At 44.2% G+C, this 25,095-nt stretch overlaps 1 protein-coding gene across 2 annotated transcripts in view; it reads left to right on the plus strand.

Moving 5' to 3' along the window:
- The first annotated feature begins 1,031 nt into the window (after positions 1–1,031).
- The window catches only part of Rbpj (recombination signal binding protein for immunoglobulin kappa J region), a 196,263-nt gene continuing 172,199 nt past the window's right edge, over positions 1,032–25,095 (plus strand). For both annotated transcript variants that reach the window (XM_076863862.1, XM_076863866.1), the window contains exon 1: positions 1,032–1,133. In XM_076863862.1, coding sequence (XP_076719977.1) covers positions 1,102–1,133 — 32 coding nt within the window. In that variant the 5' untranslated portion in view covers positions 1,032–1,101. The remainder of the gene's footprint in view (positions 1,134–25,095) is intronic.

The raw sequence follows: 25,095 nt of genomic DNA on the forward strand, positions 1-25,095 counted from the left end.
AAAGGAATTTGAATCCCTTGAAAGACGAGGGCACTTAGAGGCCTGTGAAGTGCCTAGATCTGTGCTGGATAGATAAGCACTTCCCATGTGTTTATTTAATCTTAACCATCATCTAAGGAAAGTTGGCCCTATTATCCTGCATTTTATAGACGAACACATTGAGACATGGACAGACTAGGTAACCTGCCCAAGTCCCACTGTTATTAAGTGACAGGACTAGGCCACCTTGCACAATCAGGCTCCAGAGCACGGGCCAACAGCCATACACTCAATGGAGCAGTAGCCATTGCAGGATGCCCAGCCTTTGGATGGAGACTGCAGTCCAGTCCACATCCATCCAAAGCCAGCACGTCCTCCAGGCCCCACCCCAGATGCAGTACCCCATCAGGCTGACAAGCATCCAGATGAAGAGGGACTAGGAAGGGCACAGCTATGTGGCACCTGGGTGCAAACTCTGGTCAAGAGGTTAAGTCTGGGAGGGTGACACCATAGCAGATAGGATGTCATATTCCCAGATATGATGTAATGGGTTAGTGGGACTGCCACACCTCACTGTCCCTCAGCGACCAGAGCCACAAGACTGAGCATCCCACCCAAATGATAGTCACTCAGTGGTTTCAATTCAACAGAAATAGCTGAAGTCAAGAATATCAAGGCAGCCACTAACTGTGAAAGAAAACCAAATTACCCTAAAGTAGCTATAGGATCCTTTATCTTCCTTTTCTCTTGGTGATTTGCTTCCTAGGCTGCTTTTATTAAAAAAAAAAAAAAAAAAACAAAAACAAACTAAGAAAACTCTCGGACCTCAGATTTCAGGATATTCTGAGGAAAAACAAGAAGGAAGAAAGTTTAATTTTTGTTTCTCCTTACAGATACTCTCCGTAATCAAAGCACTTCCGAATCCTCCAACCCACAAGGGGGGCAAAAGGGCTTGTGTCTGCAGTTCTACCCATTGAGAGAATGTTGACTCTCTTCCTCTTTGTTTGGACATTTTCACTTCCTTTGCTGCCTGGCAGAGTGGCCAGCAGACTCCAGGGGAAGAGATTCTCCATCTAAGGCTGAGTCCCCCAGAAGAGCTGGCACTGAGAGGTTCTCTTCAAGATGATTGGGCTGCTCCATCCAGCAGTGTTGAGGTGAGTGGCTCCTTTAAGAAAGTGCTCGTGTCGCGGTGCCCAGAATATCTGATATGATTTTGTTCATGACTGTGAATATGCCTTTTGCCACTGCCACCCCAAAGTGTGGCCAGCTCGTTATCTCCTCGGCCATTTAAACTTCTGCACAGGAGTGTTCTGACTCAGGGGAAGGCCAAGCCCAGCCTGCGAGGGCCGAGCTGCCCATTCTGTGAGCACGGTGCTCTCCTCAGTTCCTTAAGCCAACAACACGGCTTCTCCCTGAGCCCGTTCACCTCCCTGTGGGTTCTTCTAACTCCCCGCTTTCCTTTACTGAGCCTGGCAGAGAAAAGCATGGCATCCCAGACATCTATGGTACCCTGGGAGTAGTTAAGGTCTCAGATGCTCTTTTTAATAAGTTCCTCCAGAAATACATCTGTAGGTCAGTGACAGTGATCAAGTTGGCTGTTTGTTTGAAGCAGGGTTCTTTCTGGAAGCATAATGTTGGGCTTTGTGGGAGACAGAGAAGATCCCCCAATATACCTACTATCCTCAAAACCATAAGCTATTGGGAGCTAGTAATATCCACTTACATGCACTCATTCATTCATGCATGCCTACCTCACTATACAACTACTGAGCACCTACTGTATACTGGATATTTAGGAAACAACTCTAGCGGCTCCCAAGCTCTGAGCTTTAGCCACGAGAGCAGGGGTTAGAGGATGGGGTTAGGGCACTAAGGATAAGAAAGGAATGATACAGTCACAAACCAGGCAAGAGTTAGCTATGCAAAGTGATCCAGAAAAAATGGACTATGGATGAATGCAAAATGATCCTGGGATACCCGAGCTGGACCAGGGAAGGGGAGGGTAAGTGAGAGGATCCATTCTTGTATGGAATTCTAAGAATACCAGATTCACTTTAAATGTGCATCTCTTAAAATTGAAGCAGAGATGTTTTAAGGGCCCAGAAAAAAAAAAGATAAAAAATATTTTTTAAAGAATGAAAATAAAATCTAGGGAAAAAAAAATGAGACAGAATGATGCACGACAGGAAAATTTGTGAGCAGTGAGCGAGGTGTGGGTTGACTGAACGTGACTCAACCAACCAGTAATTCCGTTGACTGTACTTTCACGGAACAAGAATTCATGAGACCCTAAAAGCTCCTGATGATGATACACATCTGCTCTAGTTTGGGGTGATGCATATTTAAGCAAAGGCAGCACTGTCAAAAATATCAGCTCAGGCCTGCTTGCTACTGCTTCCAGCAAGCGGATCCATAATGCTTCATTTATCTGAAACTCCATTTTTCCCATCACTAACCTGAAGATGATGTTTTCCTTGCATAGTTGCTTCAAGAGGTAGAGACACTGTACGCAGAGCATCTAGTCAGGTGCCTAGCGGGTTACAGAAACTGAGTCAGAGGTGGCTGTTGCTGGGCTATAGTGCTGGGGGTTTCTGTAAACACTTGATCTCGTGGCTTGAGAACTAGGTTTTGGATCAAAGGGCCGTGACTCCTCCACTGTGTAACTGTGAGATATCCTTGAAGGCATTGAGGCTCATTTGTCCTGGATTTCTGCACATATAAAAGTGAGCATCATTTCCCTTTCTGTTTTTATGTCCAGGTTCATCTGGAATAGTGCTTAAATATAAATATTATACGAAAATAAAATATCAGCCAGGCATGGTGGCACATGCCCGTAATCCCAACAGCTTGGGAGGCTGAGGTAGGAGGATCACAGTTTTGAAGCCAGCCTCAGAAACTTAGTGAGTCTCTAAGCAACCTAGTGAGACCCTGTTTCAAAATAAAAAAAAAATAAAAAGGGCTGGGGATGTGGCTCAGTGGTTAAGCACACTTGAATTTAATATACATATACATATAATATACATATATAAAGTTGCTAGTAAGCCTTTAAAAATTAACAACGTAGGTTAAAATATAGACACTTTACAATATATAAGGTATCACTGCAATAGAAATATGGGGTAGAATTCTATCCATATTTTTAGAAGTCCCAAGAACAACCCCAGAATCTCAAATTGCACCCAAACTGTTTAATTAGCATAAGGGGAAAATTCCCAATTTTAAGGAAGAGGCAACAAACTTAAAATAGTCACCAAGGACTGTCCACCATGAGGTAACTCTAGAAAGTGTGAACAGCTATCTGTCCCTTTATCTGAGAATCGGGGCCCTGATGCTCAGGAGGGGCAGAGGCATTCCATCCCGCTAAGCTTGACAGAAGAGGAAACGGAGGCCCAGGGAAGCGAAGTTACCCCATCACAAGAACCCCCACGGCCAGCCCTACACCTGCCTTCTGCCACTGGTGCGCTCATCTCTCTGCTACACTGTCAAGGCCAGTGTGGGCCCCAGGAGCTTTAAGACCTTTGCAGTGGGTAAGCAGAAAGGACTGGGGAGCAAATCGGAAGATGTCTGCTAAGCAGGAGGATAAATCACCCCAGAAGGTTTCAGTGGAGAACCAGAGGACAGTGAGGGGCTAGGCACATCCTCTTGAAGTTGTTCCTCCTCCTATCCTTCCCACAGATGACATCACGCAGCAAGCATTTAAACAACATAGATGGAACTAAATGTCTTGCCAGGTGGTCGCTGGCGATACGTACAGACAGCTCCTGACTCACAAAGAAAGACAACAGAGGTCCCATACATACAAACAGCTGCCACCATCCGCCAGCCCCCACCACCCTGCAGCTGCCACGGGCTGTGTAAAAAAAATTAAAAAATAAAGAATGGGATGAAAAGAGAGAGAGAGAGAGAGAGGAAAACTTGGACCACTTGCAGATTCTGCACATTCAGAGGCAGAGAGAGGGAGGGGAGAAGCTGTGGAAACAGGACCTACAAAAGGGAATGGACGCCCAGGGCAAATTTTCAGCCATGGGTGATGTGGCAGCAGCCTCTACCCTTTGGCCCTGAAAATCTCCTCCCAAGAATGGTTGTCCTCCCCCATCCACACTGCCAGAAATTTTTTATTTTATTTTATTTTTTTTTTATCAAGGTAGCATTCTTACTTCAAAGAATTTTTGGAGAAAGGAAGGCAGGGAATAAATAAACTAATTTCAATTTACCATGAGAAATCCCTTTTGCAATGTCACCTTCCTCAATAAGAGCTAATAAGAATATTTGCCTCATGTGAAGACAGGTGAATCAATAACTAAAAAGTTCTCACAACTGTGCCTGATATGTGATGTGACACTAAGTAATTATAAAAGTGCCCTCTCTCGCTCTTTATAATTACAACTATTCCTATTTTATAGGTACAGAGATGTCACACCACTCTACCTAAGACACATAACTTAGCGGTAGGACCAGGATTCAAGGCCAGATCTGTCTCGAAAGCTCACAGTCTTAACCACTGTCATGAGAGTCATCCGCCTGTCCTAGGAGGCTGGGGGCAGGCGGTGGGGATTTGGGCAATCATTAGCAAATTAACAAGGACTAATTCCGTTCAGTTGTTTTCATCTTTAAGATCAACTGAGCTCAGCTGTACCCGGAAAACAGGAATTTTAACTGATGAGCAGGGCAAGTAAATTATTTGGGGACAAGATGGGGTGAGGAGCCATAGTGCGGTTTGAGTCTGAGGCTTGGAGACAGCAGTGTTCATAGATTGGAGGTGGTTTGACAGGAGTCCAAGATGAACTCTGACCTATGTAAAATGTCACCAAGATCTAACCCCACACTCAAAAAAGAGGAGGAAGATTCCTCTTTCCGCGCACCTACTGTTGTTCCACTCACAGCTCCAGATAACAGGTTAGTATCCTGGGTAGGATATGAGCTGGGTTAAATAAACACTTGTGGGTTTGTTGGAAACATAACATTTCCACTCCAAAGAAATGGTAACGCAAAGCAATGGTAACATTAGTTCCAAACTAACGACTTGTAATTCAGCACCGCGCATGGTATGCTCTGGGGCTCTGTGGACTGGCCACCGTGGTAAGTGCTGGGGACATCACAGTAAAGGAGGCAAGGTTCTTGCCCTTGAGCAGCCTGGAGCCCGAGGAAGGAGAGAGCTGTAAGTGACTAGGAGAGAACGCGGTGAGCAAGCCTCCCGGGAGATGGGTGAGCAGAGCAACACAGGGGAAGGAACTGGGAAAATGCTTCTAGATGAACTTTTAGAACCCAGCCTCCGCAAGTTGGGAACTGCATGCATCGAGTTCCAAGTCTGGGGAAGGACAGGCTTGCCTTTTAGTACTGAATGAACTCATTTTTTAACAGGCTCATCGCTAAGATTTTTTTTTTTTTTTTCCTGGCAAGAACAGTAGCCATACCTGTGTGGTTTTTTTTCCCAAAAGGTTGGCGAGAGATAGCTGCAGGGGCTCTGAACTCCTACTGCTAGGGTTTCAACCTGGCTTTCATGTTCTAGTAATATGACCTTCACTTCTCCTAAGTCCATTTCCTTATCTGTACACAAGGGGGCCAAGGAAAATGTGTGCTTTGTGGAGCTGGAGGATGGAGGAGTAAGCCCCTTCAGGGTTCAAGGGAACCCAGGAGGGAATCTCTTCAGAGAGCTTCAAGCAGTAGAGCTGTGTTTGTGAGTGTTGGTTTCGAAGGATACAAGATGAGCATTTTTAAATTCAAATAGATTTATCTTCACATAAGGGCAAATATATTTTAGAGCCTGTCACATGCTAGATTTTATAGATATAGCTGAAAATGAATAAATGATATTAAACTAGAAAATCACTTAAAATTATTTAGTAAATAATAGGCAGGTGGGAAAGGAATAGAGGGAAATGGCAGAGATCAGGACATGCAGCATGCCTTTCTTGCTGCAAAGAAATTCAAGACTTTGCTCTTTGGCTGTGCCGAAAGGCACCATCTTCTTATGCCTGAACGAAAGAGAAAGCGCATTGGAACAGCCCAGAGAATGCCTTCTGCAGACCCACGCTTTCCTGGCGCTGATTTCAGTTCTGGTGGAAAAAATCCCCTGAAGCCGACGACAGCTGAGCTCCCGGCCTGGAATTCACATTCAGAAGAGGAAAATTACACCCTGAGGTCCTGAGGGCGCCTGATCAGCTTTGATGCACACAGAGGCCAGACAGCCACCCGCCACCTGTCCCACCCCACCCCATGAGCTGGGGGAGCTTTAGTGGGAGGGGATGTGAGTTCTGGGAGGCAGCAGGGAGCAGATATTCAAAGGGAGCAAAAAAAACCAAAAGGCACAGAAAGACAGACCTGCATTGGATCTCACCCGGGGTTCCCCATAACTTGCAGTATGGTCTCTGGGGCACATACTGACCTTTACCCATTTATTGTAAAAATCACCTTCAGGAAAGTCCCTGTGTCTAATACTCATGACCCCTGGCCTTTGAAGGCAGCCCAGTGCTCACACCAAGATGGAGCTTCCCTGGGGTTGTGTGCCCCTCTGGACTCCTTTTGACCCTGCAGTGTCATCTACACTGGCAGGCTTGAATACATCCAACATGGTGCATTGAAAGCACCAGGGGACAGTATTTGCTAAGGTCTTTAATCTTTAAGCAGAGGTTTAACAATGAACCAACAAAGTCCCCTGCTCCCTTATTGCTGCCATGGAAATGTCTACCTCTACTTCAGCACCCTGACTTGTCCCCCCTCACCTGGTCAGAGTCCTTCTTCCTTCTGGCATGGAAGGGGAAGGTACTGACCACCTTTGGGGCTCACGCTGACAGCAGAAGTTGCCGAGAAAAGTGCAATCAGGGAGCCCAGGGCAGGGTTTCCGATTAAAACCCTTTATTTCAGCCTCCAGAACAGGGTTTCCAGATCAAATGCAGGCTGTCCCTTTAAATTAGAAATTGAAGAAACAACAAATAAATTTCTAGTATAAATATGTCCTAAATATTACATGGGATATACTTACATTAAAAAAAATTATTTGTTGTTTCTAGAGCTTTCCAACTTAACTGGGCATCTGCATGTTTTATTTTCTAAATCCAGCAACCATTCACAAGAACGATTCCCGAAGCTGGCTTTCTCATGCCTGTGTCACAGGTGGGGAAAATAGGACTTTTTTGCAACCTGCCTGAAGCTACAGTGTTTGTGGGTGGCAAAGAAGAGATGGGATTTTTTTCCACCAGATCCACTGATTTTGAGACCAATGCTGGTTCTATACCACCACACAAGAATTCAAACTTGGGATAGATGGGATGTTTGTGGAGGAAACTGAGGCCTTGTCTAAGGAGTGTGGGGATTTCTTGGATGCCTAGCTTATAATGTGGATAATTGCTCAGGGAACAGTTGGTGGGTGTGATTGAAAGGAACCATTGCCGTGCTTGGTAGCTAAAAGACCCTTCCACTCCTGCAAACACCCTTAAGGTGAAGTCAGTTTCTCCCTCCACTCCCAAGCCCCCTTCAACACCACACCCGGGCGTCTGGAGGCAGCACTTCCCCCACGTGCGCAAGCAGAGGCAGATGAGGTCACAGCACACTGCTCTAAAAGAAGCTTCGAGTCGTATTACACTCATTATGCCCACAGAGAAAACCCACAAGGGCTGAAGGGATGGGCTGGCTCAGGGAGCAAGCCCGGCCTCTCTTGGCTGGAGAGGCATGAGCAGCCCCATAGCCTTGCCTGAACCAGGCTGCTTGGCCAGGCCGCCAAGATGTCTGTGTGCACTTCAGTCAGTGTTTTAGGGGAACAGAGGCTGCAGTAAGAGGAAGGAAGGGTCGTTCCGTTAGAGCTCTTTCTTGATCTGGGGTGAATTGGAAGATGCAAAGCTCCCTTTAGCCCACTTTCCTCCTCAGGTTGGTGTGGCTCTGTGAGTTTTCACACAGGAGTCTGTACAGAGCACGCAGTTCATGGATGCCACAGGTCAGCAGGTCCCAAGAGGGCGTTGCTGTGGGTCTGTGCCCCAGGGAACATGGTACCCGTCTCATCTTGGATCCCAGCCTCTTCCCATGGCTCCTCACTTGAGGCGTGAGCTGAGGTTAATGAGGACCAAAGAAAACAATATCTAAGGAAAATGTGAACTCAAATCTGCCACCACCAAGAAAGACATCCACCTTCTACTTATTTTACTTGCTGACAATCAAGGAAATAGATGCTTACTGCAGAAAGGTTTGAAATGCTGGAAAGTATAAAGAAAGTGATACAATCTAATCTCTAATCCCATCACACAGACCTGTGACCTCCCCTGATATTAAGGTGCCTTTCCTAAGGACATACATTAAACAGGATTGGTGTCATTCATCAAGCATGTTTTTGTGTTGGACGTTTTTTTTTTTAACCTAACAAATCATGAACACACCCCTCACATCATGAAAGACTCTTCAAAGACTCTACATGACTTTGATGAATCTTTAATTGGAGACATTGGAAATGGCCATAATTTATTTAACTATTCTCCTCTCGCTGAACATGTGGATTGTTTCCAGTGTTTTCCATGATAGAAATATCAGTGAGCCTCTCCTTCACATAGCACCTGTTTCCTTGTGTTGAGAATCTAACATAAAATGGCATCTGGTCTCACCCAAAGATGGGGGTCTTCTCATGCTTTTGGTCTGACCGTACTCTGCAAGAGGCACTGTGTCTTCCAGAAGCCCCAGCCTGGTCGAGGAGTCCCTGTAGCCAATTTCGGAGTAGGGACTTCATGGCCACTGTCTCAGGGCAGGGATGCTACCCAGTAGAAAGTCTCAGGCCAAGTGGGCTCAGGCCATTTGCCTCCAGCTATGGTTTAAGAGAGAGAAAAAAGTGAAATCCCAGGAACAATTTTCAGAGAAACCAACACACAACGTAATTCTACTGGGAATCCGGCGATACAATTCCTCAGAGCTGGACGGCTTGGTATTTTTATAGGACCTTTGCTTGCTGATTTAGTTAATGATAATGTTGGGTTCCAAATTTCCTCTAAAAGCGAGTCTTAAATGTTCTCAAGTTGGACAGGATGGGCTTAAAAATAAACAAATAAGTTACATAAGCTCAAATTTTGGAGGATCAGATTTTGGAAGCCAAGGCTTGGGTGCAGGATTAAAGGGCCTGCCGCCCGTCTTGTGGTCAGGCCTCACGTGCTGCCTGCAGGGTGGAGCAACAAGAATCATTCCAGCTGCCCCTGAGGCCCCGCTTCTAATTCGAGTACCAACACTCTCCAGAGACCAGTGGCCAGCGCACCCTTTGGGGCAGAGAAGGCAGCCATGTACTTAGAGGACGGTGAAGAGAAACAAAACCAAGGGTGGCCACTGGTCCAGGGTCCCATGTCTGGGGAGGCCCTGGGGTGTCACGGAGAGCTGTCATCTCCACTTGACAGCTGGCTGCATTTGGGTTGAAAGTGAGACAATTACTATGCTTTGCTTCTCAAAAGCTTTTAAGGCTCCTCCTGGAAGAAAGATGTCCAATTTCCCAGTTAACAGTGTGGATGGAGACCCGCTGAAGACCCAGGGCCACTCCCCAACACACTCAGCAAATTCTCAATTTTGTGGAATTTGGATTAGGGGGCTGGAGATGCTCAACCTATACTAAATCGCATGATAAGAAATTACGCCTTCCTTATGGTCCGTGAGAGCCAGGGATGCTTCCAGTACTGGAATGAGATAAGTACCACTGTCTATTGTTCCCTTGGGCTACTATAACAAAATGCCACAAACATTGGCTTAAATAATAGAAGTTGGTTTTCTCACAGTGCTAGGGGCAAAGTCTAAGATCAAGGCGAGAGCAGGGTTGTTTCTTCCTGAAGCCCCTCTCCGTTGTCTGCAGTAACCGCTTTCCCTCTGGGTACTCCTGTGATCTTTCTTCTATTGGCACATCCTTGGTGTATCACTCCTCTACTTGTAAGGACACCAGTCACATTGGATTAGGTCCCCACCCTTACCACCTAATTTTTCCTTAATTTCCTCTTCAAAGGCCCTGTATCCCCATACAGCCACATTCAGAGGAACTGGGGGGTTGAAGCTTCAGTGAATGAATTATGTGGGACACAGTTCAGCCCGGAACACATGGGGATGCAAAAAAGGTGGAGAACTTGGAAAGTCAGAAGCCCCAAGTTCAAATGCTGCTCTAACACTTTTAGATGTGACACTTTAAACAAGCCATTGAAGCACTTTATACCTTCTTTCATTTAAAAAAAAAAAAAAAAGCAGAAATCATATACTTAGCCTGCGGTATGCAGCTGAAATAAAATGATGCATGTGGAAGTACTTTGTAAACCGAGGGGCCCTACCCAGTAGTCAGAAATTAGCCCTTTGCCAAGTAGGACATACTGCCCGGCATGGAGTAAGGCTTTAAATTCTTCTTTAATGAACAAATGAGCACTATGGAAACATATTCGATCCCGACAGTGGGGAGAGTCAGGGAGAGCTCAGCCCCGTTGGAACCCAGAGTCATTTCATAAAAATGCATTTGTTCAGCCTAATTTTTTAAAAAGACTGAGCAAATATTCCTTATATGCATTTGAACTAACTTAGATGTGGGCTCAAAATAATACATGTAAAATGTTACACTCATTTTAAAACAAATTAGGGCTTCCTTACTTCAACAAAAATTCATCCACCTTTAAACTTTAATCTATAATTCTTAATAAACATTTATTGAGTAACTAGAAGGTAGAACACACGGTAACACACGAGTTTCCCAGATCTCGTGTGATTCTCAAAACCTGCATAATATGGAAATGGGCTGGACGTGACCCAGACAAATGGGTTGTTCTTGGCACAGAGGAAGGAGGGGATGTGACAGCAGATATGCTGATATGGTGTCCTCTCTTCCACCCCCACCCCAGTTGTTTCAGTGCTGCAGCCTAACAGGACCAGTAACCATCTCTCTCCTGAAATCCTAAAAGTCATCTGATCGATGGGAAATGTGGTTTTAATTATTATCACAGTTTGTGTCCTGAGTCTCTTTATCACTGTAGCTCTGCTTGCCTGGCCCAGTATCAGCACAAGGTGGCATCCAGAGAAGCACAATCTAAATAGCCAAAGCAAATTTATAAAGCATATGTCCATCCCTGACTTGCATCTTGCAAAACAAAATTAAAGGGGACCCAATTCATAACCCCCAGGACCACTTCAAACCCCTCCACTGCTCACACTCAAGGGTGCTACCTCATCCATCTTTCTGTGTCCTTAGGTCACAAGGAAAATCCTCACTCCCTTCCCTTCCCTCAGCCCCCAGCTTCTTATAACTGAGCACCTTTGAATGGGGCAGGAATCGGGCAGGGCCAGAGCTCAGGTACCCACAGGTGACTTCCTATCCCCTCTGTAGCTCCAGCTGTCCAGTACCATGAGCACCGTGTGACCATGCATAACACTTCCAAATCAAAGTTTTTCTCTCCAGTCCTGTGTTTTGATGCTCCCAAAAAAATGAGACAGAGAAAGCAATTTAGTCTTTGGTGGGAGGTGGGTTTGGGGAGATTTTTCTATCAGTATTAAGTGTGGTTGGTGGTGAAGCAGGATTCTCCACCTATGATGATTAGCTCTGCAAAAGAAAAAGAAAACAAACCTGTCCGACACTTGAGATGGTGAAGCAGACCTTATTCAAGGGGAGCCATGGCCATAGGTAGGGGGCCCACTGCAAAGAGGTCTTAGACCGGGGCAAAGACACTGGGCTCCACTCCAGCTTCAACAGGAAAAGGAGAGATTTACAATCAAAGAGGGGGGGGGCTGGTGTCCGTTCATGGAAAATTGCCAGAAGGCAACGTCAAGGACAGAGGCTTTCTGCTGAACCTGACTTGACGGCAGGCCCCACGTGACAAGCTATTGAGAGTGGACAGCTACCTGTGGCGGGAGATTTTTGCTGGATTCTTCCTCTATGAGGATGGAGAAGGAAGCACCAGGTCAGGCCTAGTCAGGTGGAGGACTCAGAAGCCAGGGTGAAGCTTGGTGAAAGGTGAGCGTTTTCGTCAGTCCCGTGGGAGGTTTGTGTGGGGAAGCCAAATCCAGGACAAGGCAGCGGGGCAGGGGGCACAAAGCTCTGAAATGTTCTATGTGACATCAAGGAAGTTGGAACTTCCCAGAGTTGCCCCAAAGTATTTACACCTTGCCCCAAAGCATAGCAATAGATACCAAGCTCTCTGTAAAAGCAGGACTTATTTATAGACAGCTCCATTGTCGTGGGGGGAGGGATCCCTTTTCCCAGGAAGGAGAGAGATTTTTGAAGTGGTTTTTCTTCTGCAAAGTGGCAAACTTCTTCAGGTATTTTTCACCCTCAAAGTTCTTGCCACCTCTTTTCCACCCTCCCGCTGGGTCGGGTGGTAAGCGTACTGAAGTCATTTGGAAGACGGTGGCAAGAGAGGGCAGGAAAATGGCTTCTCCCCTCAACTGCACCACTGTTGGCCTAATTTGCTTCCCTCATTGCTTTAAAGGAAACCATCCGAGCATTTTGCCTCTCCAGACATCTGAAATGGGAATTATGAGGTCGTATGGAGGAGGCCAGGAAAAATAATTTCTTGGGATGGTTTGATGCTTTCTGGTTTGAGGCCTTTTATGAGTGACCTGCGATACTAATTATCCAGCCTTCCTTGGTCTGTACCACCGAGGCTTCTGAATAAGAAATTGAGACGATGACTCCTGGGCTCTAAAAGCCAACGTCAATAAACAGGTCACTGAAATTCAATTCCATCTGCAGCTCAAAACCGGATTCTTAGGATGCCCACAGGTAAATCTACTCTATGTAGCCAGGAAGTACTGGATATAGAAACAGAAGTTTGATCTACTAGGGCATGTTGGGCAAAAGAAGTCTGATCAGCATCCACAGAGCACAGAGAATAAGATAATTTAGTTCTGCTTCATTTTAAAAAAAGAAACCATAATAAACAAAAAACGGATCAACACCAAAGGAGTCCTGGTTCCATCATCTATTAGCCATGTGACCCTCAGGGAGTTATTGGATCTCCCTGTGGCTTAATTTTTCTCATCTGTTTAGGGGGAATAATATCTCCTATCTCCTATTGCTTTTGTGAGGCTTAAAGAAGGTAATATTTATAAAGTAATTAAAATGTGCCTGGGCACATTCTATAAATGCTGTATGTGTGTTTGATAAATTCACTTGAAGTGGTTGATAGAATCAAGCAGCCCAGTGCAGTGGCACACACTTGTAATCCCAGTGACTTGGGAGGCTAAGGCAGGAGGACTGCAGGTTCAAAGCCAGCCACAGCAACAGTGAGGTGCTAAGCAACTCAGTGAGACCCTGTCTCTAAACAAAATGCAAAAGAGAGCCGGGGGTGTGGCTCAATGGTCCCTGAGTTCAATCTCCAGTATCCACTACCCCACCCCACCCCCCGCCAAAAAAAAAAAAAAAATCAAGCAAAGTAGTAGGAAGGGCAATACTGGCTGATTGTGTCCTGCAGATCTGACCACTCTTCTTCCACAGCGGAACCTGAGTGGGGGGTCAGGTGCAGGGTTCAAGGCCATTTGCTTTCTCAGACCTACTAAATGTCCATTCTTAGAAACAAATAAGCAGCTTGCTTTCTTTCTTTCTTTCTTTCTTTCTTTCTTTCTTTCTTTCTTTCTTTCTTTCTTTTTTCTAAAACTCTCTGAAAAGGAATTTTCAAAACTCTACCTCTTCACTGGTTCTTAATTTACCTCAACTTAAACTTACCATTTCTATTCAAGATTAAATGACAGCAAAGGATTTACAATATATTATAAAAATTGACACTTGAAAATACAAAAGTTGCAGGACTGTTTTCAACAGATCCCATGGATTTTACTTCTGTAGCATCCTAGCAATCTGTTACCCACCATCACCCATTTTTAAAAGTATCAAAGAAACTTCACTTTTCATAGTCAGAAATTCTATGTTCTCATATCTCTTTGTACTACTATTTCTGTTTTTCTTCCCCCCTCTGAATTTTATCCTAGCATGTTTTTATGGTGTTGAGTCTTGTAGATCATCCTATTTTATTGTACAACACATATGAGTTTAAAACTTTTTCCTCTGAACACTAGACTCTAAATCCAAAAAAAAAAAAAAAAAGAAAAGAAAAGAAAAGAAAGAAAAAAATTCTTCTGGACTTATTACAAAATTACTAGTAGTGCACAATTAAAAAACAATATAAATACATTTTAGCTTTTGATACCCAGTCACACAACCATTGATAAAATAATTCTGAGAAATGCATCATTAGGTGGTTTTTGTCATGAAAACATCATAAATCATGCTTACACAAACCCCTACCACAGGTTTCTCTACTGAGCATTGTAGGCAACTATAACACAATGGTAAGTGCTTATGCATACAAACGTATTTAAGCATGGCAAAGGTACAGTAAAAATTGCACATGATAGGAATTTATCAGACCCATCAGAAGTTTATGAGACCATTATCATATATGTGTTGGCCCAAATGTCATTATTATGTAGCATATGACTTGATAATTATATTAATTATATTAAAAGTAATTTTTTTTTTTTTTGGTACCAGAGATTAAAGCCAGAGGTAGTCCCCCACTTTTTAAAAACTTTTTATTTGGAGACAGGTCTTTCTAAGTTGCTTAGAAAGCCAAGTTGCTGAGGCTGGCTCTCAACTTGAGGTGCTCCTGTCTCAGCCTTCAGAGCTGAGAAAATGATTTTTAATGCATTTCCATGAGATGGATTTATATATTTTCCCCCATCAGTTTGTATATTTACAAATGACAATTACTACCCGAAAGTGATAGGGTTTAGAGCCATTTCTACCCCTGTTTCTCAGAGATGTGAACACTGAAAACTCTCACGTAAAGAAGCAGGGGAAGAGAAAGTGTTCTCTGCACCCCTGAATTGTATGTCCCAACTACAAAGCAGTTCTTCAGGCTCTATCATCTTATTAGAGCTTTCCCCAATTTCAGTGAAAACAGATCTTTGGAAATCATCCAGCTTGAAAAGGATTTTATTAATGTCTTATTCTGTGAAATCTATGAAGAGTCTGGAGACTTTTAAGGAGCTATGATTTTAACTGTTGTCCTTCACTGTCTCAGAACCAGTTGAGAAAAGCAAAATTTTCATTTCCATAAAATTTTCACAGTGAACTACATGAATGCTTTTATGTCATTGGATCTCCAAGCTACAGATTTGGCTCAACCAACTGATGCAAAATGTTCCATCCCATAACCTAATTTTCAAGTCAATCGGCCAAATTACATGTATTTCTTGTCATTAGATCTGTGACTTTGTCTTTCAGCTTAAGTGTCTTAACATTCATTTTGGAGAATATTCTAAAAAATCACTGAGCAATAAATTATGAGATGCATCATTTACAACAGATTGCAAAAAGCAGCCAAGTTTACATTGATGGAGATCTGATATAATTAATTCTTTAGGTATAAAACGGAATAACAATGCTGTTTCTTATTACTTGGTTTGCAATAAAATAACACACTATGTCACTAATTATGTTGTTTATGAAGCCAGGAGTGTGACAGAAGGCATGATATTTCTTCCTCAGGCTGTGAAATGTGTACATATAATGCTGATATATAGCTTGGGGAATAAATAGCCACAGAGCAATGCACCATGATATGGTTAGGAATGGGGGGAGGCTTCTGGACTCCCTGTCACCTAGTGAGGAAGGAAATGGTGACAGAGAAGAGGAGAGTTGGCAGGAACATGCCGGCCTCTTCTTGAGGGTTTGGGAAGGAGACTCTTTAAACTGTCCTCACCCAAGCACTTCATGGCCAGCCTTCAGTGAGTGAAGACTGTTTGTAAGCAATTTCTTTTAATGCAGGGGACCTCATTTTGGTCTTTGGAGCTCTCTCTTTGAGAGTAGAATAGTCACTGACTGTGCCCTAGGTGGATGATCACTAAGAGAAACCACAGGACTCAGCACATTGCTGTACACATGGCTATGATTTGTCACAGTGAAAGGAGACAAAGCAAAACCAGCAAAGGAAAAAGTTTCATGGGGCAAATTCTGGAGGAAAGCAGGAACCAGTAACCAAGGGACTTCTCCCAACAGAACTGCACAAGATCCTCTTAATTCTCCCAGAAATTTCTAGTGAAAACATGCATAAAATGTTGTCTACCAGGGAAGCTCACTAGAGATTCAATGGCCAAGGTTTTAACTGGAGGCTGGTCACATAGGCCCCCTCTACATGCCACATTCCAAAATTCAAGGTAGGTATTCAACATAAATCGTGTTGTTTAGGCACAATGAGCCACCCAGAGCCGTTAACTGTTCTTGGGGGAATATTCTGAGAACCAAATTCCCAGATGCTAGCTGTTAAATTGAATTGTTTGGCCTAAAGCTGCTTCTGAACATATTTTAAATATGGCCTAAAGGATTCTCCATACATGGTGAATGTTAGCCTAACATAATATGTACACAATCTCCTACTCTTAAAATGAGTAGTCAAGTCTCAGCCAATCACAAGTGACCAACTGTTCAAACCATGTTCAAATGAGATAGACAGAAGCTATAACCAATCGCATAGCCTCCATCCCTCACTTACATTTTTCTGTAAGGTCACTTCTTTTTTTTCTAGCTATTGTAGCCTAACCATGTGCATTTTGAGGCACATGCACCCTGGGCAGAGCATTCTGAGGCATTTTTGATCTACACTGCTACAGAATTCTAGAAACACAGAGCCCAAAGTCTGTTCTTTTAATACTGCAGTAGGCTAATCTTTCAAGTCAACATTTCTAAAGATAGCAGTCTCCTGAAATGCTTTTCTGCATACCACCATTCTGAGCATACATTTGTCCTGTTCTTGAACTTTAGAAATAAAAACATATGGTATGGGCTCTTCCATGTTTACCTTTTATCATTTAATGTGATATTGTGATATTCATCCACAAACTTTTCTCAAACATACAAATTCCTCCAACGCACAAGACCAGACATTGCTATTCATCATTAAATCCAACCAGGGAAGAAAGGATTATATAATTTCCATCCATCAATACTAATGGCCAATATTTAATGAGCCCTTACTATGTGTCAGTTACTATTCAGAGTTGTGTAATGTTATATATATAAAAGCACTTAATCGGTCCTCACAGCAACTTTACGAGGTGAGCCTGATTAATGTCCCTTGCTGGATGAGGAAACAGGCGCTCGGAGACCACAGGGCTGGCAGCTGGGAGAAGCAGCTTGCAGGGCCAGGGTGCCTGGCCCAGAGTTTGGGTTTCACCGTCACTCACATTGCCTTCTGGCACAGAAGTCCATTTCTTTTTACTTTCATTCCACAATAAGCACCATCACTGTGGTAGGCAGAATGGTGCTCCTCCCAAAGATGTCCTTGTTCTAATCCCCAGAACCTGTGAATAGAGGGCAAAGGGGACATTGTACAATGAAAGATGGCAAGATAACAAGAATGTCCTTGGTCAGCACAATGTCATCACAAGATTACAATTTTAAGTGAAAGAGGGGGGCAGGACAACCAGTGTGTGTGGGAGGAGCGGGGGGTGGTGATGATAGAAACAGAGCTTAGTGTGAGGCAATGGCTGGCTTTGCAGACGGAGGAAGGGGCCATGAGCCAAGGAATGCAGGAAGCCTCTAGAAGCTGGAAAAGGCAAAATAATGGCTTTTCCCCTGGAGCACTCAGAAGAAAACACATCCCTGCCGACATGTTGATTTTAGCTCCATAAAACCCAAGCTGGACTACTGACCTCCCAAACCATACAATGATAAGTTTGTGTTGTTTTAAGCCACAAGGTGATGGTAAATCATTACAGCACCACCAATAGGAAATGAATACAATCAACAAAGCACTAATAAAAGACATTGATCGGAGAAAGGGCAAGCATTTGCAAACCATTTTATTCAAGCCCATTGCAGAGTTAGGCTGCCTAAACAAAGCCAGGAAACACATTTGAGGGACCCAGAAGCAACAGATAGGTTCTTGGTATTGAAAATGAAGGTGTCTCTGGTCTCAGTTTTGGAATAAGTAAAGATGATCCACGGAGACTCTCAGTTTTACTTTAATGAAGTTGACTTTGGTGGTTCTTTTTATTGAATTTCCCCCTTCTTTGTTTCAGTGTCAATTTTTTTTAAAGACTTTTCAAAACTTCTCCTTCCAGAACATTTTCCACTGGATTTGAGCCTGATTCTACCATTTAACTTCCTCCAGAACATTGGCATCTTTCTAATTGCCACTATAATAAATCATGTAACTATGACCTTGGGTCCAGCGTAAGCACCTTCTCTCCACTCTTACATAAGTGCAGTTGCTGCTGTCAGATTGCCCTTCAGCCCCTCAGCTCCGCACGGCAGCAGCCAGAGGGAGCTTTTTCATCCACAAATCCGAGAATGTTATTCCTCTCCTAAATTCCTTCCCTGACCCCCTATTGCTCTCAGAATGAAAAGCAGATTGCTAAACCTGAAAGCCAGAGCCTGTCATCTTGGACCCTGGCTGCCTCCCCAGCCTCACCTGGGTCTCTTCCCCACAATCTTGCAAGGGCCAGTCCTACCGAGCTGTCCGTTGCTCTAAAACATGACCAGTTCCTCAGGCCTCTGCTTCCTTCTCCAGGGGCAACATTTGTCGTCTTTTCCATCAGACTGATTCTGCCCACGCCTTCCTTGGCTTGTGAATACATCTAGCTGAACTGGTGCCATGTGCAAAGCTCTTGATAGACTGGCAAGGGTTTCTGCAGAACATTCAACCTATTTGCCCGTCGTACCCTCCTGTGTCACCTAACTCTTGCTTCATGGCTGTGCACTGACCTGCCAGTCTCTTTTCTCTGCCTCTTTCATCTTGGCCTTTCCCACAGGACAGTTGGCACTATCTGCTCCCGCTCATGGATGCAGCACTATTTGCAGGTTCAGGTCAGAGAAACTCCCAGAGGTTCAGCCTCAGTGCCTAACTGCCACCCTCCAATACACACACACTCACACACACACACACACACCCTCCTAATCCAGATGAGAAAGCACTAGGGAGACAACTGATAAATCACAATGAACAATACCTACTGAGTGTGCCTATAGTGTGACCTCCATTTTGCTAAGCATTTTAATTATTTCTTTAATTTTAAAAGAATCACCTATACAGCAGGTATCTCTTTTGACAGATGAAGATACTAGCTTCATTAAGATGAAATACCTTGCCAGACAAAGTGGCACATGTTTGTAATCTAGCTACTCAGGAAGCTAAGGCAGGAGGATCTGAAAATTCAGGGCCAGCAAGACCCTGACTCAAAATTAAAAAGGGCAGAGATGTAGCTCAGTGATGAAGTGTCCCTGGGTTCGATCCTCAGGACCAAAAGGGAAGAAAAAAAATGAAATAACTTGCCCTACACCACACAGCCTGTTAGTGATCTAGCCACCAGGTCATATGACTCTAGGGAGCTAGGCAGTGCGGTCACCCCAGTATATTTTTTTCTGGTCCTTGTCAACATCCCTGCAACCACCACGCTTTAAAGCACTTTTCTTTTGAACCGCCAAAGTTACTTTGGCGTTCAGCACCCAGGGTTCTGATTGGGGACACCTGCATATCCCCTTAGACCACAGCTCCCCAAGGGTGGAGTCCCTGGTCTCTCAGCTCACTCTAGAAGCACATGTCTTCCTGAGTGAGCCACTGTGACTAGTGGCCCCAAGACCTACCTGTTCCCCTGGACTCGATCACCCTCCAAACCACATTTGTGTGTGTGCATGAACCTCCCAAGGAGCTGGGCTTGAGGTCTCCTACTGCCCCGCTCAGCCCAGGTTCTGGGGCCTATTAGGAGTTCTCTTTCCAAACTGATTTTTAACTGTCCTGTTAGGTTCATAAAGTCATCTCAAAATCTCCTGGTAAATAAAAATGTAGAATTATTGTCTTTTTAAAATTAATAAGTGAATGATTGTTTATGTCAGAGATTTAATAAAATCCTAGGAAAGTTGAAAAGCCAAAGAGATTTATGAGCACCAGCTGCTTCAGCTGTCCCCCTTTTGGAAATAAAAGAAATAACTTCTATACCAAACTTTGAAAACTGGTTTCTGGATGCTTTGTACTTGGCTCAAAAGATTTTGTTGGAGTCAGGATTTTTAAATTGGGTACTTCCCCACGCACATACATAGAGGGAGACCTGTTGGTCCCGGTTCTGTTAAAATACTGAAATATGGATAGCCCCTAGGAATATACCCAAGAGGGGTGAAAACATCCATCTACACAGAAATATATTCTTGAATGGCCATAATAGTATTGTTCTCAACAACCCCAGAGTAGAAACAGCCCACATGTCCATCAACTGATGAATAGACATATGAAATATGGTATAATAATACATGAAAGAAAAAGAAAAGAATTACTGATACATCCTGCAACATGATGAACCTTAAAAACATTATACTAAGTAAAAGAAGCAGGTCACAAAAGACCCAGTGTTGCATGATTCCCTTCATGGGAATGTCTAGAATTGACAAATCTGCAGCAAGAGAAAGGAAAGGAGAAATGGGGTGTGACTGCTAATGGGTTTGGGGCTTCTTTTTTGGGCTGATGAAAACATTCTCAAATTTATTGTGACTGTTGTTGCACACCTCTGTGAATATACTAAAAATATTGGATTACTGAAGATGTATATGTACATGTGTACATCTATATGTAGATACATCTGGGAATAGATGTAGATTTATAGCAATGGTGGGCCCACGGACCTGTGAAATTCCAGCCATTTCTGGCTGCATCTGAGGGGTGACGCTCCCTCTAGATGAAGCATGCTCCTCCGTTCTCCACAATCTCCACCACTCCCCTATGCTCCAATTTGCCAACTTTGTTCACTTACCCAACTGATTTCTGCCAGGCCTAGGTCTTGTCTAGACCATCACAGAATCTGAAAGTTGGAAAAGGTGTCCATTGACCACTCCTCTAACCTCCCCACAAAATTATGGGACAGGGCCCTCCTTCATATCCCAGAGGCCCCCTTCTTAAATGTCAACCTACCCTTGAACGCCTTCAACGAGAGGCCAACCCATTATTGTCATCAGTGTCGTCATTATCACAAGTGGAATTTATATAAGGACTCCCAATTCCTAAGATGCTTCAAATACTTCATCTTGGGCCTCACAACCTATGCCTAGCTTAATTGTCATCTGCATCTTCCAGATGAGCATGTTCAGAAATTGGGTGGCCTCTTCAAGGAGGTGGGATTCGACCTCAGATTCTCTGACTTCAAATTCCATGCTTTTTTGGTATGAAATATTTCCAAAACACGTAATGAGTTCAAAATCACAAAACAGACACGCACGTACCCACCACTGAGATGAAACAGATGTCGGCAGTTTGCCGTATTTGCTGCGAGCTCCCGGGTGTCCTTCCCACTGTGTCCTCATCGTGACAGCCTTCTTCTTTATCCTGTGCCAGAATCTGCCATTCTGGAGAAGAGCAGATTGTTTCTCGGTCATGGAGGACCCCATCTTCCCTCACTTTTAAATTCATGTGCGTGAGGATCCCTTGGTACATAAGAACTATTTGAAAGAGAAATCATGACCCAAAGGGAAGAAGAATTAGAAACAATTGAGTGTTCTCATCTTAACAGCTGCCTTCTCTCTCTTTCTCATTTTTCTAACAATTGGTTAACCCTCCTGGCAAAAACTCCCCAATTGTCCTGATCATTTCATTATGCTGGAGGACAGCCGTATCAGATACATGGACTTTAACCCAAGGTGGCTATTGGCCAGAAGGTGGCTGCTAGTGGCCTGATTGCCCCAGGCCTGGTTGCAGTGAGAACTGCCCAGCAGCTGAGAAAGCAGCAGGGAGACTTGAAGGAGCTTTCTGGACTTCACCGTTTGTTGGCTGCAGCACACACGAGGGGTCCGTGGGCCAGGCCTCAGATCCATCATCTGTACAGGGCAGATGACCCCAGGCCGGACCCTTCACCCCCACCCCATCCTGTGCCAGATGTGCTCTGTCGTGCAGCATAGCTAAGCAAGAGTCACCCTGGGCCAGGAAATTCTACCCCTTTCACGAGATGAATGTGATCAGGAGAGAGAAGGCCGAGGAGCCAGCTCAAAATGAGTCATTTGGCTCAAGTGAACTTTGTCAGTGGTCCTGGCAACATGCTCTACCGCCAATAGCCATTTTATTTGATCTCTCAACTGATGCTCAAACCACAGATTTCCTGGGCCTGCATCCTCCCAGGAAATGGAAGCCAAACAACGGCTGATTCATGTTTCCTCTAAAGTAGCAAGAAAGAAACTACCTGCTGCAGAAACTGCAGCCAACCTCTGGAGGCTCTGGCTTGGGCTGTTCCTGCCGCCTCCTCTGCTGATGGCAGGGACTGCACTGGCTGCTTGTCCCTCTGAAGGTTTTTCTTTCCAGCAAAGTGTGGGGGTGGGGTGTTGGGGTTCTCATTTATTAAGTGCTCATTTTGAGCCAGGTTCTGACTCTACTAGCCATTTTGCATATATTATCTTCTGTAATTTTCGCAAGATATCAGCTACTTCCTCCACACCATACATTTACTTATTAGTCTGTGTGTGTGTGGTGCTAGGGACCAAAGTCAGGACCTCACACATGCTAACACCGTGCTCTCTCACGGGCTGCCTTCACAACCCCTACATTTACTCATTTATTTTCTGTTTCACTTATTTATTGTCTGTTCCAGGAGGGCAAGAACTTTGGTGTATTGCAGTATCTCTTGTACTTTCTAGATCGGTGCTTGCCACATCATAAAAAATAATATGTGTAGGTAGCTCTTGTGCCAGATTCTTAATATTTTCATGCACTAACTCAAGAAAATAATAATCAAAAGTGGGACTTCTCTTGTGTCAAACACTGTTCTATTTTCACACTCTAACTCAAAATATCCCTCACAGCAACCCTCTGATGGATGAGCCACTACCTCTATTTTTCTCAGATAATGAAACTGAGACATAGAGAAAAATCTGGCATGCCCGTTCTGCAGCACAGAGCCATGGATCCAGCATTCAAACTCAATTCTTAACCACGATACTGCTCTGCCTCCTTCATGATGCATGCTCAAGGGATATTTCTTGAATAAATGACTGTACTCATTTTTCAGAAGAGAAAATGTAGCTTCTTATTAGGTTCCCAGCATCTAGGACCAATTAGAGTTCAGAGTGAGATCTGCCTAATTACAAACCACTGCATCAATAACCTAGAAGTTTTTAGTGGGATAAAATGTACATAAGATTTACCATCTTAGTCACTTTTAGGTATACAGTTTTGTGGCTTTGAGTATATTCAAATTGTTGTGCAACTCTCACCAGCATCCATATCTAGAACTTTTTCATCTTTCCCAGATGGAACTCTGTACCCATGGAATGCCCAATTCCTATGAAATTCTTAGCAAGGAGAAATGTAGCCAGGGTTATGCTCAGAAGCAGGAAGTCATCCATGTGGAATAATTTGAGAAGGGAAATTAAGAGTTCCTGCCCTTGAAATTTGCTTCTTGCTTATCTCTCATACCAGTCGGGATTCTGCCATTAGGGAGTCGTTCCTTGGTTGTTGAAAATCTCAGGTTCTATGAGAACCCAAAGACAGGGTTAGAACATGAAGCTGCTTCATTGGAAGTCTATGTGCAGCATCCAAAAAGGGCTCAAGGTGAAGATCAGAAGGCTGGTCCCAAGAAGCTCTCCTTCCTAGTAGCCTGCCCACAACCGGAAGTTTCCTTCATTCATTCTCTCACTTCATTATGTTCCGTGCACTGCTGAGGCCCTGGGACTATGCTGGGGAGCACTCTCATGGGGAGATGGAGGAGTAAAGAGTGTGATCCTCCATGGTCTAGAAGAAGTGCTCCATTCTCTTAGAAATACATTGAGGGGCTCCAGAAAGACATGCCAGGAGAAGCACATTTAAATCAAGATCTCAAGTTTTAGTAGGGGTTTGCTGGGCAAAAGAGACCAAGGAATAGTGAGGAGAGAGTGGGAAGAGTTTCCCAGGAAAGTGGAAACACCTTGTAAAAGAGAGGGACGTGAGAGGCTTACCTGGGGACCTGCATGCTGACCAACAAGGGGGTGTGACTGCAGGGAGAGACAAGGCTCAAGTAGGAAAGAGACTTGTGAACCAAAGTAAGGAATTCAGACTTCAACCTGACAGCAACTCGAAAGACTTTAAGATGGGAGGAAGCATCATCCGATTTGTATTTCAGGCGATGTGGAGGATGAAAAGCAAGGAGGGGGATACTGGGAACGGGGAGATGGGTAGCAAATGAGTGAAGCAGGCTAGAGGTGAGGGTGCTTTGAACCAAGAGTGGCCATCTGGGGATGCCACTGATAGACAGGGAGACAGGAGTCACAAATGATGTCGGGGTTTTCTGACTGGATAACTCAATGGGTAGTGGCTCCATTCACCCATTTGCTGACACCAAGAACCCCAGGGAAGGAGCAGTTTGGGGTGGGAAATCAATCATTTCCATTTTGGTCAAGTTCATATGAGGCTATGAAACACCTGACAGTGGATGTCTGGGGTTTGGGGAAAAGGAACCCGAAGGTCCTGCTGGTATGACCCTTCCCTCTTCTGTGTGTGGGGCTAGAGAGGAAAGAGAAGACTGAGAACAGGAGAAGCTAACTATGGATTAGAGGTGTCCCAAACAGGAAACCAATAAAATAGACACACGTGTTAGAACAGGACAGTGCCGCTATGGTATAATTCTTCTAGGTCAGTAGAGATGGGAATTCTAGAGTGTACCTGCAGGGGATGGGAAGGAGGGAGACAGTAATTTCTTGGAAATGAGCTGTCTGTCCAGTTCAGGTCTGATGCTGCTCATGAATTTCTTGATCACCCATCCTTTATTTCTGTATCAAAAGTCTTTGGCACAGACTTGCACCTTTCAAAAGCCTGGCAAGTGGTTTCTTTTTCAGAGTGATGAAAATGTTCTGGAATTAGATAATGATGCTGGTTGCACAACCTTGTGACTATACTAAAAAACTCTGAATTGTTCACTTTGGGTGGATTTTATGGTCTGAGGATTGTATCTCAATTTTTAAAAAATAATTTAGAACACACAAAAATGCAAATCTTGGCTAGTACCATTCAACCATGTCACCCTTCCTTGCTCTTGTCTTTTGGAAATGTTTTTGGTTGAGCCTGTGCCCTGGGATTTGATTCTGCTCTCAGTAACTGAGAAGGGTGCCATCCACCCTTCCAGCTTCCATTCCAAATGGACTTTGGCAGTCCTCATTTTAGGCCCTGGCATCCCTTCTGCCTGTCCAGGGCA

The sequence above is a fragment of the Callospermophilus lateralis genome, chromosome 8, assembly GCF_048772815.1.
Source record: "Callospermophilus lateralis isolate mCalLat2 chromosome 8, mCalLat2.hap1, whole genome shotgun sequence".
NCBI lineage: Eukaryota > Metazoa > Chordata > Mammalia > Rodentia > Sciuridae > Callospermophilus > Callospermophilus lateralis.